The following is a 16,293-nucleotide window of genomic DNA, read 5'->3' on the forward strand; positions in this document are numbered from 1 at the left end:
CAAAAGTGACCAAACTTAACTATCCAAATACTGCTTACCTAGCCAACTAAAAATACCGAAACACAACTTAAATCACAAAGACAACAATTAAGGTTCACAGGGAGGTAGGGAGGGATTGGGAGAGGTGCTGCTTGAAGAGGTGCGTCTTCAGTTTGCACTTGAAGGTGGGGAGAGATTCTATAGTTCTGACCTCAACGGGGAGTTTGTTCCACCACCTTGGAGCCAGAACAGACAGTAGTCGTGAGTGTGAGGTGGAGGTTTGGAGAGGGGGAGGTGCCAAGCGGCCTGTGGAGGCTGAACGAAGAGGTCTGGCAGGGGTGTAGGGTCTGATGATTTTTTGTAGGTAAGCTGGGGAAGACCCCTTAACTGCTTGGAAGGCTATCACCAATGTTTTGAATTTGATGCGAGCCATGACAGGCAGCCAGTGGAGGGAAGTAAGCAGGGGGGTGACGTGTGACTATTTGGGAAGGTTGAAGACCAGACGAGCTGCTGCATTCTGGATAAGTTGGAGGGGTCTGATGGCGGACGCTGGGAGGCCAGCCAAGAGGAAATTGCGGTAGTCCAGGCGGGACAGAACCATCGCTTGGACCAGGAGCTGGGTCGAGTAGGGGGTGAGAAAGGGGCGGATTCTCCGTATGTTGTATAGGAAGAACCTGCATGACCGGGTCACCGCCGCAATGTTCTCGGAAAGGGACAGTCTGCTGTCCATCACCACGCCGAGGTTCCTTGCACTGGGTGATGGCGTGAGTGTGGTATCCCCGAGGGAAATGGAGAGATCCAGATGGGGAGAGGTATTAGCAGGGATGAATATCATTTCAGTCTTACCTGGGTTGAGCTTTAGATGGTGGTTGTCCATCCAGCTCTGTATGTCACTCAGGCAAGCAGAGATACGGGCAGAAACCTGTGTATCAGATGGTGGGAACGAGATGAAGAGTTGGATATCATCCGCATAGCAGTAGTAGGATAGCCCATGTGCAGTGATCACAGGGCCAAGGGAACGAGTGTAAAGAGAAAAAAGAAGCGGGCCTAGGACTGAGCCCTGGGGAACTCCTGTGGCAAGGGGCCGAGGTGTCAATACCGTACCAGCCCAGGCAACCTGGAAGGAGCAACCAGAGAGGTAGGACTCAATCCAGTCCAGGGCTGTGCCACAGATGCCTGTTGCTGACAGGGCGGCCAGGAGGATCGAGTGATCCACAGTGTCGAAGGCAGCAGAGAGGCAGAGAGAAGGCAGCATGTAGAAGAGCACCTCTGAACACACAACGCATCATAACTCTAAGATAAGTCACATTCTCAGCTTTTATTAAAGGGTATTTATGCATTCACCTAGTAGATTTCACCAGGTAGAAATTGCAGCACGCCACGAGTACGTTTATATCGGTGTGACAGGACGCTCCCAAGTAAAATCAAGCAGGAGCTACGTTTCTCTGATTGGCCTAAGAAGTGTGTCGTCAGAATGGACCGCTTTCTTATTCTCTGTGTAATTGGTGGAATTGTTTATGAGCCTTCTTTCCACTAAACGCCATTGGACGAACTGAAAGGTCTTGTTGCATGAACGGGGCGTGGCCTGGCAATGAATGCAGGCGTGGTTGACGGATGTCGAACCGCTGTTGTTTCTCGCCCGGTATGGGTTTAACCTGCGGTAGACATGGCGAGTAGGGAGAATGGGAACGTGTGTGGACATCTGGCCCAGAGAAAGGGCATATCACGATGGGGTCCGCAACACGCAGGTGCCAGGGAGCTTGCAAATCTATATTCGCCAGGTGAGCTACTAAAATACACCTAGCTAGTTATGTCTAGCTGTCAACATGTTTCAGTGCTCTAGACGGCACACCCACCTCGGAATGTTGTGCTTTCCTTGCGAAATTTCAGAGTAGGGGTAACGTTTACTAACTAACTAACTAACTAACTAACGAACGAACTAACTAACTATTACTTAAACAATCGAATATCTTGTTATAACTGTTGGCTGCGTTAATGTTAGCTAGCTAGCCTATCTGGGTCTGGAAACAGTTCTGATCTCAGGCTCTAACGTGATCCATAGCTTGGATAGCCGGTAAAGTCAAATTGCCTGGCTTGCGTCGCGTAACTCGGCGGATTGCATACTTTCACCGAAATAAATTAAACTTGGAGTTCAATGTACATAACGTTACTCACTTTGCAGCGCTGCCGGCTAAAGCCATCCCACTAGCCACATTTTGAGTGAGTTGTGGTCTAGATCGGTGTGAGCTAGGCATGTTCAAGCAGTTAGCACAACCGTTTAGCTATGTAACTTGAATTAAAATGTAAATGTGTAAGTTAATCGTAGCATACTGGTTGTGGACTGATTGCTCCGTGATGACAACATGCGGTTCAATCTGCTATCCAACCTATGTGGTTTCCATACGATATCACTTGTATAATAGCGAAGGCCTTCTGTTAAGATAATTTGGCTAACAAAACAGTTTTTCTACTGGGGAATTTGTCTTAAGGCTATATCTACATCGAAATGTTTGCCAACCTTTTACTTCTTAGCTAGCTATAACGAGATGGCTTGTGCAATTACACAACAGAGTTTCCGTTATTTTTTGTCTCTAGGAAAGAGGTGTCAGGAATGGATCAGTGTCATCCTCTGCTTCTCCCTGATGGCTTTCAACTTCTATCACCTCCTTTTGAACTTTCATCTGAGTCACATTTGGTACATTTTGCTGGGAATAGGTGGGTGCTGCTCCTCTTTTGCGCACACAATGCTAATAATAATAATAATAATAATAATAATAATAATAATAAATATTAAAATGTGGTGTTGCGGGTTGCGTCTATTTCTGGTGCAAATTATTTTGTGGATAGCTTTCGTTTTTGCTTCAGTTGCAGGTATTCTGACGGCAGACTTTGCCTCTGGGGCAGTCCACTGGGGAGCTGACACCTGGGGATCTGTGGACTTGCCCATCTTTGGGAAGGTGCAGAAACTCTTCCTTTCCTTGTTTTCCACCATGGTGACTTCCTCCTCCCTATGGTGTCACCCATGGGGGCTGTCTGTTTGATTGGTTACCTCTCCTCTCCTCTCATAACTCCTTGGCATATCTTCTCCTCTGTCAGGCTTTTATAAGGCCCTTCAGGGAACACCATATTGACCCCACTGCCATCACCCGTCACGACTTCATTGAGACCAATGGAGACAACTGTATGTTGACCCTGATACCTTTGGCAAACATGGCCTTCAAATTCTTCACACTCTCCTCTGGTGAGCAGTCACTGAACACATTTCGATTTTTGAACACTGAACGATGCAAGCACAGCACTGTAATGAAGTGTCTATAAACATGAGAAAGAGATCTCTCATACACAGTTATTCAATAAACAGCACAAAAGACAGAAATATTATATATGTTTTAATTGTCAGCATTTGCAGTGATCATGTAGGGTGGTTTGTATAATTAATGTTGCATTTTCTAATGTTTAGAACTTAAGCTGTAATTACTTTTGTTAAAATATACTAGCAAATTTAAATATATTTAAAATAAATGTGTTCCCCAGAATTCCTGTTGAAATGATAATTTATGTAGAACAAAAATAAGTTACTTTCACCTTTGAATGTCTCCCTCCCCCTGTAGTGGAGCTGTATCATAGCTATCCCTGGCACTGCTATATCTTTGCCCTGGCTATCTTCGTCACGCTGACCAACCAGATACACAAGTGGTCGCACACCTACTTTGGCCTGCCCTGCTGGGTCACCTTCCTCCAAGACTGTCACATCATCCTGCCTCGCAAGCACCATCGCATCCACCACGTTACCCCACACGAGACCTATTTCTGCATAACCACAGGTCAGCTTCCCATGGCAACCAGCGTGCGTCTGAGTGTTTCCTAACCCCCCCAGTCAAGCTCAAAGGGCTCCTATTTTATTGTTGTTTAACTGCCACATTATTCAGTGTTTGCAGGACCCATTTAAGTGGACAAAGAATGAACAGTTGAGTGTGTCTCACATGACCTGATGTTTTGTAACATTATTCCATAAAATGCTTCCCTCTGGCGTTACAGGCTGGCTGAACTACCCGCTGGAAAAGATTTCCTTTTGGCGTAACCTGGAGGACCTGATCCAGGTCCTCACAGGAGAGAAACCCAGGGCTGATGACATGAAATGGGCCCAAAAAACCAAGTAAAGGTGCCATCCTGCAGCACCCCTACCTCAGAGACTTCCAAGACCCATCTCCTACACTGCTTGCCAAAATGAAACTCAAACCTCTCACACTAACGAAATAGACTCAAGCTACCTTGCAAAAGAAATGCTTTCAGACTATACACTAGTGCATTTTTCTTGTTCTTTAGAATCCCTTTATGGGGGAAAAAAGTGAACCTTTGGAAAAGCAGTGTGTTTTGAAGCGACAATTCAAGCTTTTTTTGTGTGAAAATAATGCACTTTGCCTTGATGACATTGCTAACAGAACCACTAGAATTAGACCTGTCTTTTTCCATTCATTCTGGAAGCAGAATATTATTTCCCGTTCCACAGCTTGTGCCAGGGAAGAAAATATATATATATATATATATTTTCAAGTCGTGCTAAATAAAGTTTATCTAGCTCAAGAAAGACTAAAAAAAGAGAGCCTTTTGAATATTTCCTTTTTTGAAAAGAAAGGAAATGCATCAAACTTGAAGGAATTAAGTAGCTTCTGAAGGAGTCAACACCACTTGATTTAAAAAAGGGGGATACACATTCTGTCAGACTGGTATCTTCCAGGTGCTCATCTCTCACATGGATCTAAACTGCAGTCCTCTGTGTTTCTCCAGGACATCTGAGCCCTTTGTGGTCTGAACATTTGTTCTCATCTCATGGTCTTACTTGGACAGCTGGTGATCACATACACAGATTTAAAAGCAGCCTTGCATGTGTGTTCCACAAATGCAGAGCAAAGAAATTGGTCAAACCAGTCAAACTGCAAAAAAAAAAAAAAAAAGAAATTCATTTTCAGGATTACTACTATTATTGTTTTTTTTCACTGGCACACCATTTTTGTCACTAAAATGAGCATAATGTGCAAGTAACAAACCTTTTTGTCAAGTTTAAGGACAAAATACTCTTTGGTTACATTGAATCAAGGCCATAGGTCTTGTATTACCCACATTCAGGTAGCTTTCGGGCAGCACATCCTGCTTGGTGGGATATTGAACTCCATTGCACCTGGCATATGAACTCACAATGCCTTTTGTGCGGTTCCAAAGACCGGACCAGCAGCGTTGAAGATGGCATTCCTGCCCAGCTAAAAGAGCCGAGTCAGTCATCACTGACAAGGTTACAGCTGTCAGGTGTATGTGCGTAGAATGTCAGGAGCCTGTTACAATGGCTATTACACATATTTGTTTTGTCGAGTTGGGCGTGGCTGTCTTTTGTGGTAATCTTTGTCAGTAGTTAGTTGCTCATGCTTTCTGTGATTAAATGTAGTTATTTATAGCTACCACAGCAATAGCTATTTATGCCTGTTTGGAAAGGAGGTGTTATGTAAAGTATTGCAAATGCTAAATTTCCAGGTAACTCTCCACAAAACACACAGAACAAACCCTTCTATATAATTTCCTTGTGATTGCTGAGTGACACAATATTACTATGCAGCTACCCAACACAATCTCATGTGGTTTTGTTACCAGACGACCACCATGTTGTGACCAAGCTTCATATGTTGTTCGGCCTGCATGTGCTTTCAACTAGGAGAACACTGCTATGTTCTCCTGTAACAGTTACTGTTGAAATCTTTCAAACTGAAGCTTGTAGTTTGTGTCATGGTTAAGTATGATTATATTTACTTAAGATGAATGCAATGAGGAGTGATTTTCACCAAGGATTGTTTTTTAAGTTGGTGGGAACAAATGTTAAGTTTTTGAGGCTGTTAGCTAATGTAACATAATAGCTATCTTCTCCTTGAATGCGCCTAGTTATTTCAGCCTCTGAAAAACAATGGAAAATCAGAGTGAAACACAACAGGGCCTGTAAGCAGCCAAAATTGCATCTGTGCATAAGGTTAAACTCAGTATCAGGTGGAGAGGAGCATAATGTGAATTAGTAAATAAGCTTAATACCAAGCAAATGGATTCATGCTGTGAGTACTGTGATGTCTTAAAATTTAAATCTTAAAGGAGCTTAACATGACTTTGACAGTGCATTCCTTGTTTTCATGTTTTTTGTTTTTTTTACCTGTGAGGTTACAGATTGTCTTTTCTTCTAAATGTGTGTGCAAGTAACATTGGGGTATCTTCTCCACAACATGGTCCTTAATTGAACCAATTACTTGAAACAGGAGTTGATCCTTTTAGTAGTTGGAAGTTGTGAAATCAGGACAACCTGTGTTCTATTGTTAGTAAATATTGCCCAGTTAATATTTATTTGTTGTAATTAAATGACCTTACTTGTTGGTGTACTCCGAGAGCTCTGCTGTTAATGGGCTTGAAGTAGGAGTGTTAGGAGTATTCTGCTGCAATATTTTGATCTGAGGAACTGTTTTTTGCAAAACATTAAGCCATATGTGTTAAAAAAAAAAAAAAAAGGAAATAAACATGGTATTCAGGGTTTGACAAGTAAATGTGTGCGTATGTGCGAGAGAGAGAGGGAGACTATGTTTAAATGTTTTGAAGTAGATTGAAAAGTGACAAGAGTTTATTATTAACCTTTTTTTCTCGTCAATATGGGTCATGTTTTTCAGAAACATTTTCAGAAAGCACCACAATGGCCATGTATGGCAATGCACCACAATGGCAATGGCTTTTATTGCTGCCAATCTTCAAAGTTTGAAAATATTGGATTTCTATCTTATTTTTAAATATAAGGAAAATATATTAAATACACCCTAAAAGTGTAAATACACCTTCGACATGTATTTTGTTTAATGCATGAACACCTTCTTGCTAAAAGGAGACTTTATGGGCTAATATCAGTTTCAGGCAACGACTGAAACAAAAAGGTTTGCTATAGCAGTACTGGCCAATACATAAATTGTTAGTTATAAAACAAAGATGCAAAGTTTATTTCTGTTAAGGGCGAATTGAATCACGTTACTGCAATTTGCCGCAGTAATAACAGCATGGATTTCAAAGGAGCAGTTAGTGAACATAGAGCAAAAATGTTCTAGAAAGTCGTCTTCTTTGTTTCTTATGGCGGCTGTAAAACATCAAAAAGATGCATTACCGCCACCGACTGGAATGGAGTGTGGAAAGGCACGCTTCCCAACACCGGTGAACATTAGCGTGCGCGTTCCCGCTGAAAAGCGACAAGATGGCGGTCTCCGCCGCCGCATCAGGTAAAGTATATTTCACAATTAACTAAAATTAATTATAACCTTCAATACCCTGTGCGTTCACTTGCATACAATAAATTAATGAGCGATTCCCGTAATAGATAGGTATCAATGGACTGCCTTATATTCTGAATTGTATCCATACCATTGAAATGTGGGCGGTTGGTAAGGCAGCGAGGAAGTCTTGAGTGCCTTATTGCGGCAGTCAAACAACATTAGCTAGAGCTAGCTATGTGATAGCGTACTAGCTATCTAACAACATTTAACGTTCGCCACTGTTTTGCATACGTTCATTTTGAATAGTTACTGCAGCAACAATATCAGGTACATTGGGGAAATTTTTTAAAACAATGCCTTTTTAGCTAGCTAACGCCAATGAGGGAATTTCAAAGACGCTGTCTCTTTTCGTTTGCTAGCTAGCTAACGTTAACTTGCCTCACATTGTGGAAGTGGCTCGCTAGCTAGTGGAATGTCCTTTTCTAAAAATGTCCTTCTTAATGGGAAATAAATATCTTGCTTTAACGTCACATCAGCAACTTGTCGTTGCTGTCTGGGTAACATGCACTGGCGTCTTGATAGTTAACTATCTATAGCTACAGAATGTCACCCAGAGCTGATTGTTATAACTAGCTAGCTAACATTAGCTAGTTAGTGATGGCTATCTAGGCACTCAACGTTGCCTCAAGCTTGTGCCTAATTCTGTAGCCAGCTAGCTCCTAATTGTGCCCATCCTACCAGGAATTGTGCTTGCTTGCTTCTAACTTTAATTGAACAACCTAGCCTTACATGGCGGACGTTAGTTCACCAAGGCTTAGTTCGGCTATCCTGAGCCTCGGCTAACAAGTCATCCAGTAGCGGTGTTGTCTGGCTATTCGGGAAAGTATTTGCCGTTAACTCAAGTGTCCATATGGGCAACGATAGCTGACTGGCTAACTGGATTCCTAGCTTGCCATTTTTAGTGAGTGTTATGCAATCTAGATGGCCATCTAGTTACTGGTATTTATGTATTTATTTTACTTTTCTCCTCAAAAGCTGCAGTTCACTGTAGACGTCGGTTGCTAACTTTGTCATAACAAAATGAAATTAAGAATTTTCAAGCAAACTAGCGAGAATGCCAGTGCTGCAGTATTAGCTTATGCTAGCCCACTCATCGACAGTCGATGGTTAACGAGCTTGCGCTGACAGCAAATGCCTTCTGAAGCCATCCATTCGCGGCCTGTCATTATCATAGCTTATTGAATTTTTTTATTTTGGAGAAGGGCTCTTGCTAACCTCCACAAATAATTGAAGACAAAATGCATGTAGATGCATGTAGATGCATGAAAGCCGCTGCAGTTGACAAGCTGGTGTGTCCTGAGACGTTCCAATAAAAAAAGCATTCCTCAGAGCTCAAGCAAATAGTCTAAATGGCATAAAAGATTGGACATGGAAAAAAATGTTTGTAATGGGTTAATTCCCTTGTTCAAAGACCGTCGGAAGGAGTCGTTCTGTTTTACATATTAGTTTTAATTCTCTAATAGGATAGGATAGTGTAGCATGTCATTTCGCTGACTTTGTAAAAAGATAGACACTGAAAAATGTCCGCTGTAGTTTTCAAACTATTTCAAGTATCATTATGTGCTGCACGCAGGGATAATTAATTTGATAACAAATTAGCCTAATAATAAATGCTCTTCTCTCTGGCAGTACGCTAACGACGCTCGTCCCTTGCGTGTTTAGGCGTGCAAGTTCCTCGTAACTTCCGGCTGCTTGAGGAGCTGGAGGAAGGGCAGAAAGGCGTGGGAGACGGGACGGTGAGCTGGGGTCTGGAGGATGATGAGGACATGACGCTCTCGCGCTGGAGAGGGATGATCGTCGGCCCCCCGAGGGTGAGCGCTCGGCAACAGGGCAATTGAGAGCTGCCCGTAACTGGCATGAGTGGAAAAGTCATTGACTTCAGTATGCTGTTGCACAGGACACAGGATCTTTAACAGCCATATGCTCTGTTTATCGATGCGTTGTAAAATCCCAGATATACGGTCATTCAGAACCTTCCAGAAAGAGTCTAGACTACTGCACCACCTGGCCCAGAATGCAATTACTGTAGTGAAATCCACCCCTCCTGTCCAGAACTATCTATTGCCTCTGTTTTGCACAGGTTTGGAATTGGCGTTGTAATAAACGGCATATTTTAAAAGTGAATGTATTCTGATTAGCAATTCTCCAAATAGTTTAATGTTTTCCCTTTGGATTAAGTACATGATCGGCGACATGGCTCAGGCAGTAAGAGCAGTCGTCTGGCAGTCGGAGTGTCGAAGTGTCCCTGAGCAAGACGCCTAACCCCCAAATGCTCCTGACGAGCTGGTCGGTGCCTTGCATGGCAGCCAATCGCCGTCGGGGTGTGAGTGTGTGTATGAATGGGTGAATGAGAAGCATCAATTTTTTTCACACCATTCTCTGTAAAGTCTAGAGACTGTTTTGCGTGAAATTCCCACAAGATCAGGAGTTTCTGAGATAATCAAAACACCCTGTCTGGCACCAACAATCATCCCACCGTCACTTAGATCAAATATTTTCCCCATTCTGATGGTTGATGTGAACATTACCTGATTGGCTAATTAGATAATCACCTGAATGAGTAGGTGTACAGGTGTTCCTAATAAAGTGCTCTGTGAGTATATATTACAATGCTAAAGTTAGAATGCAGATGTTTTGAATATGAACCAGAATTCTTATTGTTAATAATAACGACATGGCTCAGGCAGTAAGAGCAGTTGGCAGCAATGGCAGTCGGAGGGTTGCCGGTTCAATCCCTGAGCAAGACGCCTAACCCCCAAATACTCCTGACCAGCTCGTCGGTGCCTTGCATGCCAGCCAATCGCCGTCGGTGTTTGAGTGTGTGTATGAATGGGTGAATGAGAAGCATCAATTGTACAGCACTTTGGATAAAGGCGCTATATAAATGCCAACGATTTACCATTTATCATTTGATTGAAACAGCATTTGCGATCAACAGTCAATAATATATTTCTAAAAATGGCAAGTTTACTAGAAACCATTTGGGGCTTGTGGGCATGCCTCTGGCCTCTGGTTAGAACCCACATTGTGTCATTTAAACCATGTTTAAAAACTAACAGACTGACCCAAGGCATTTTGACCATCAGGGTGCATCAGGCTAATTGGAGGGGTGTGGGGATGCATTCAATAAATGAAGTAAATGTCTTAGCATGACTTTATCTAGTCTTTTAGAGCTTACACATTGGTTTCTCATGCAGAAATGAAGGGGTGCACTGACAAAATACTCAACCACTCTACAAGCACATGTGCATAGTATTTGTTCCCAAGTCTCCCAGAATCCATTAAGGAAGCTACTCTTAATGATGCGTAGATCTCATGCTGCAGTTGGTAAGTAGAGCATTTCTCTTCCACCTCATCCCCGATTACAGACAATGTACGAGAACAGGATGTACAGCCTCAAGGTGGAATGTGGTCCCGGATACCCCGACACGCCGCCCTATGTCAGATTTGTGACCAAGATCAACCTAAATGGCGTGCACAACTCCAGTGGCGTGGTCAGTGTCTCCGTCTCCTTCAGTCAAGCCAGCACGTTTTCCCTCAATTCATCAGGCTTTCCACCCATATCCCGTACCTTTGTTTGCATTTGCTTAACTCTTGAAATAAGTGGATATGGATGCAAACGAGACCGAAACGAATCTATTGCTTTCCTAAGCATGTTTAGATGTCTGAAAAATATTGGTCACATTTTAAGGTGGAGAAGAAAGAGGAGAGCCTGGGTGTATGTGCCAGTTGTGCATGTGAAAGTAACGTTGTACGTCATTAAAATGATAAAGTATAACATCGTTACATTTTCAATGACTTGCAGATCGCAATGGCGGAATATCCGACCTGTCCATTTGGATGATATCTGATTAATAACAGATTTATTTCCACATGTTTTTGTGGCCTGAAATGGATCTGAGAATATCCGCTTCCATGTACGATTTTCCTGTTTACACGTTCATAATACATATCCAATCTGTGCCACGTGAGCAAACGGAATTGGGTCACTCTTAGCCAGCAGTGTAAATGCGGCCTGAGGGGGCAGGTGTCTTGTTTTCATGGATGGGCCTGTGAAATGCTGATATTGTATGTGTGTTTGCATGCGTTCGTGTGCTCATGGGTGTGGTGCTCTTGTAGGTGGATGCCAAGGTGGTTTCGGTGCTGGCTAAGTGGCAGAACTCGTACACCATCAAAGCAGTCCTGCAGGAACTTCGCCGTCTCATGATGTGCAAGGAGAACGTGAAGCTTCCCCAGCCACCAGAGGGACAGATCTACAGCAACTAAGCCCCTCTCTGGCCCCCTTCATCCCCCATCAGCCCCATTCAGCCCCCTGTTATCCCTGGTGAGCCCGCCTCAATTCCCTGTAGGCCTCGTTCAGCTTAGTCCCCATGAGCCCCATTCAGCCCTGCTGGGCCCCCAAGGCCCCTTTCACCCTGCTGCCCCCCCAAGCCCTGTTCAGCCCTGCTTGGCCATGCAGTCTTGAGTAAACCCTACTGAGCTCCCAGTTGTCCCCGTCCCGCCCTTCTCCGCTTCTATCCAGCCACCACTAGCCCTGGTGAGTCCTGATCAGTCCTGCTGAGTTTTACATTCATCCTTCCCCCCCCCCCCCCCCGACTGCACACACACACACACACACACACACACACACACACAGACCACTGCTTCCTCTACCCAGTGCAACCGGGACTTGGAAATCCCCCCCCCCACTCCTCTCTCCGCCACCTCTCTTCTCCCCTCCCCTACCCCACCTGTAGCTGCAGCCACTGGCCACTCCTCCCTGGACGAACAGACCAACAGACGGATGGACTCTGCAGCAGACCAGACCATTTCAATACTGTACATCTTACTAATCTTTTTTTATTATTATTTGTTATAAATGCAGACTGTAAAATAACATGAATAATCTTATTGAGTGTACCTGCCCTGTGTGTCTGCTGCTTTCTTCATTCGTAGGGTAGCGAATATTCATCCACGCGAGTGACCGGTGAGGAGAGCCCTATGGCTATGCCGAGGAGAGCCCTATGGCTATGCCGAGGAGAGCCCTATGGCTATGCCCAGGAGTCCCTTGCATACTAATCTGGCATTGATGCATGTTTAGTCTGCGTCGAAGATGCTGCTTTTTTTCTGTCTGATCCTCCTCGCAACTTCTCCATGAAATAGGGAGAATTGGATTTGGTAGACGCGCATTTTGTTTTGCTATTACATATAGGTACGAATTGTGCTCTACCGGTGTTTTCGCTCGTGTGGTTAGTGTGTTACGCTTGTGAATGTATTTTTGATGGGGCTGCTCAACAAGCCTTCGGAAGGAAGGCTGTCTTCTCGCCCCATATTAGCTACTCTGTCCTTTGTGCTAATTGTAATCTCTTTCCTTTCGTCCTACCGGGTTAATGGCCCACCCATCTGCTTCGACTCTCTGAGGAGAGCAGAGTGAGACGCTACGGGCAGTTAGCCTTTCTGGAGGGCATGAGATGACTAACGATAGCTCTTGCTCCCGTGTGACCATCAACCTCTCGCTGCTCTGTCCTCTGTTGTTAGCACTGGAGCTGCAATGTCAGAATACGCTTTAGCACAAAACGGCATGGTCTCGGTGGAGACCCAAGGCTGGTTTCAGATGCACCAGGGTTGCCACCAGGGTTGCCTTGTGAACATTTTTGTAGTGTCTGCTAAAGTCGGTGAAATGCCATCTGTGTGAACTTGGCTACATTTGGCTTGCTACATTTTCTAGGTAACTAGGACATAGCCAGGCTATATCTGAGTAAAACCTGAACTATATTGAGGTTAAATTAGTTTGTCAAAGCCTCTCAACCTAGAATTGTGACGTCTAGAGCCCTTCTATTGCACACTGGGTACTGTGTTCCAGTTACTGTAGGTTGATGGTGACGTGGTAGGCTTATCAGGTGGAAGTAGTATCTTGACCTCATGGCTTCTTTGGGAGCCGCCCTGTTTGGTGTAGGTACTTGGATGACTGCCAGTAATTTTGCCATGTTTTTTGCAAATGTTTTCCACTTTATGCTGTGATGATCATTGAGCTGTCTGAGCATATTGGTCAAAGCCAAAACTGAAAGTATGGTGACCTGGGTATGGAACTGCTGCCCTAGAATATCTGTTACATTTGGGACTGTTCATTCTTCAGAGACAATCTCCTCACCATTTTGGAGATGACCGCAAACTAAGTCCGTATGTCAGTGTGCGGCTGCGGATCCGTGTTCTCTGGTAAAGCTGAATGTTAGAACAGTCCCCCATTCTCAAAAGGTTTTCAGTTTTGCGCTTGGTAGAAACGCCCTGGAGTTCATTATGTGCGTGTGACTCTCATACGATTGTCATGCGCTTAGACAGGCGTAAGCCTGTGGAGAGGGGTGGATTTTGATTTGTTTTTTTGTTTTTTATGTGGAGAGAAATGTGTGCTTTGATGGGGATTGAAAGACAGTGCACTCAAATTACAGGTCATATGCACTTCAAAACTTGAATCCCTGATGAATTCCAGTGCCATCACACAACTTTCATGTAAAAGCACATTAAAACAACGGATCGTATTTGTTTTTCTACCTTTCCTGGGTTTCTGAGTACATGATGCAAGAAGTTGGTAATGTTCAGCCCCATGTTTGCCAATACAGCTGCTCTGACTGAATGGAAAATGATTGAAGGACCAGGTAAATTAGCCGTTCTACAATACAAGTTTCATATTGGTACCCTGTATGGCAGGGATCATCAAATCACGGTCCTCGTGGTCCGAGAACTGCTCATTTTCCACCCTCCCTTTACCTGGGAGTCAGGTGTGAAGTCAGTCTGGCTAATCAGTAGCACTAATTGTTCCTCTAATTACCTGGGAGAAAGGAAAAACCAGGGCTGACTTTGGATCCAAGTTCCTGATTTGATGATAGTATGTCACTGCTGTGTGACCACGGGTTTAAAGGACACACTGTTTTAAATGGTATGAGCCTCAAAGCCTTCAGTGTGGCTGATGTGCACTGGCATGGAACTATGGCATTCTGTCCATTGCTTTGGAAATTAACGTCCCGTATGCAATGGAACCCGAGAGAGTAAAAATCCAATAATCTCAGTCCCTCAGAGAATCGGATCAAATGTTATGGAAAGTGGCTGAACTGGAGTCCTGGGGTTGGGATTATTCCAAGGTGACTTCAAAAATTAGAACATAGGATTTTTTTATGCAAGGAGGAGAGGTAAGATCTTTTCATGTGATCCACCCCTACTCTGAAACCTCAAGTTTAATTGGAGCATTCTGTCTTCTCGTATTGAAATGCAGCTAATAACATTTTACCTACCTGCTGTTCAGTGGACGTAGCCTATACCGGCTAAAAGGAGTGGTCAAGGAAAACGCCCAAAGCTAACAGCACCTTCCTGTGTCAGATTTAGGGTGGAATTGATGAATACACTTATGGTGAGACTAATATACGAAGCAGCAACGGTGCACCAGGGATCGTAATACTCATTTCACATAAAACCTATCATCAGGGTAAGTCAAGTGGTTCACAGTGAAAAACATTTTAAACCCTGTTTTCTTGACGGAGGAAAAAGAATAAAGCAAATATCGACTGAATTACAGGTTCTTGCGAAGAAGAGCAACAGCACCAGGTAAAGTCAATTAAATTAATCGACAAAGAAATACATTTGCGTCTTTTAAAAGCCCGTTTTAATGAATACTTGAACTATAGGGACAGAGGCTTCGGAGCTACCACACCATGGCCAGCCATTAAAAATAAAGCGTGGCCGGCCATCTCATTAGTTAACTGGGTCTGAATAGGATAATTGAATAGGATAATTAAAGCGGTAGTGGCAGAGTAACGACTGTTTCTCAAGAAGGCTGTGCACTTCATTCAGGCGATGCTGAGTCATCGCAGCTTTGCGTCATTACATGTTCAGAATGCGGTCTGGGGCAGTGAGTTCCTCTGCATGAAGCAGCCTGTCAGAAACTGTACGCCAGGTGTGTCCGTCGTCAGGTACCAAAGCATTTATGTATTACTCGTATGAAGCGCAGGGGGTGACTGCAAAGACGCCAGTTGCCAATGGCAGCGTTGATCCAGAAAATTGGTTACGAGAGCAAACAAAATCAACGCAAATCTATGCGTCATGACAAGCAAAGCCCACAAATCCAAACAGTGAACGCGCAATGTATGATTGTTGCGATTGCATCAAGGTAAATGTGAAATATTTCTTCCTCGCTTTTCTTTCTAAAGAACTTAGCACGAGCCTACGTTTTGATTGCATAGGCTGCAGTAGCACCGTACACACTAGTGTGGGGTTTGTTTCTGGTATAAATTTAGTATTTGCATTTATATCTGAGTGCATTTTGTCTGAGTGGAACCTTACATTTAAAATAATTTATAGGCCTATATTGGGAGGTTTGGTCTGAAGATAACTAGGAAATCTATTGTAGCCTAGGCCCACAGTGTTTGGCTAGCCGGCGACCGGAGTCGTTAACCTGTTGTAGTTAGAGATATTTACACCAGAGGGTGCTGTTACACAGCACTGGACAACATCAGAAAGCATCAAGTAAGCTGCCTGACGTGAGATGGAGATACTTTGCCAGACGAACAGATTGTTTAGTGACCTGATGTCACAGGAATCTTTTCTTGCTTTTCTTTCATATAATGTGTGATGAAAACAATGCCTCAACATTGGTCATGAAATGGTTTCACCTCTTCCATTTCCATTTTTTGTTAGCCTATACCGTTTACATTTAGGCATTTTGCAAACACTTTTAACCGGAGGGGGTTTGATTCATCTTCGATTCATCTCCAAGTCATCAGTCTTGTTTCCATACATGATAAACACAGTTATACAATGGAATATTAACTAAGAAATGTTTTGTGTGCATTTCTGCATGAAATATGAAATGAAATGAAATAACAGAGTTTAAATAGCATGGGCTTTCTGTAATAGGTTAATTGCTTAGTATCACATACTGTCCAAAAAATGAACACACATTAAATCTCAATACTCATATTACTAACATGTGAACAAAATGCTAATA

At 43.5% G+C, this 16,293-nt stretch overlaps 1 protein-coding gene across 3 annotated transcripts; it reads left to right on the forward strand.

The window, feature by feature from the left end:
- The first annotated feature begins 1,600 nt into the window (after positions 1-1,600).
- Positions 1,601-13,834, forward strand: ube2v1 (ubiquitin-conjugating enzyme E2 variant 1). 3 transcript variants are annotated; one of them, XM_061219144.1, is made up of 8 exons: positions 1,601-1,760; positions 2,575-2,694; positions 2,845-2,936; positions 3,076-3,220; positions 3,591-3,803; positions 8,982-9,130; positions 10,688-10,813; positions 11,439-13,834. In XM_061219144.1, the coding sequence occupies exons 1-8, from the start codon at positions 1,646-1,648 to the stop codon at positions 11,583-11,585; spliced, it is 1,107 nt and encodes a 368-aa protein (XP_061075128.1). In that variant the 5' UTR covers positions 1,601-1,645; the 3' UTR covers positions 11,586-13,834. The 3 variants fall into 3 exon arrangements, with proteins under 3 accessions (XP_061075128.1, XP_061075126.1, XP_061075127.1); XM_061219142.1 differs by lacking the exons at positions 1,601-1,760; positions 2,575-2,694; positions 2,845-2,936; positions 3,076-3,220; positions 3,591-3,803 and adding an exon at positions 7,131-7,265; XM_061219143.1 differs by lacking the exons at positions 1,601-1,760; positions 2,575-2,694; positions 2,845-2,936; positions 3,076-3,220; positions 3,591-3,803 and adding an exon at positions 7,405-7,586.
- Positions 13,835-16,293: the final 2,459 nt, after the last annotated feature.

This window comes from Conger conger, chromosome 14 (assembly GCF_963514075.1).
Source record: "Conger conger chromosome 14, fConCon1.1, whole genome shotgun sequence".
Classification (NCBI taxonomy): domain Eukaryota; kingdom Metazoa; phylum Chordata; class Actinopteri; order Anguilliformes; family Congridae; genus Conger; species Conger conger.

Coding starts and splice junctions, on each gene's coding strand:
- ube2v1 (XM_061219144.1), top strand. CDS start 1,646: ATGGCGAGTAGGGAGAATGGGAACGTGTGTGGACATCTGGCCCAGAGA. Junction 9,131..10,687: donor TGATCGTCGGCCCCCCGAGG/GTGAGCGCTCGG, acceptor CCCCGATTACAG/ACAATGTACGAGAACAGGAT. Junction 10,814..11,438: donor TGCACAACTCCAGTGGCGTG/GTCAGTGTCTCC, acceptor GTGCTCTTGTAG/GTGGATGCCAAGGTGGTTTC.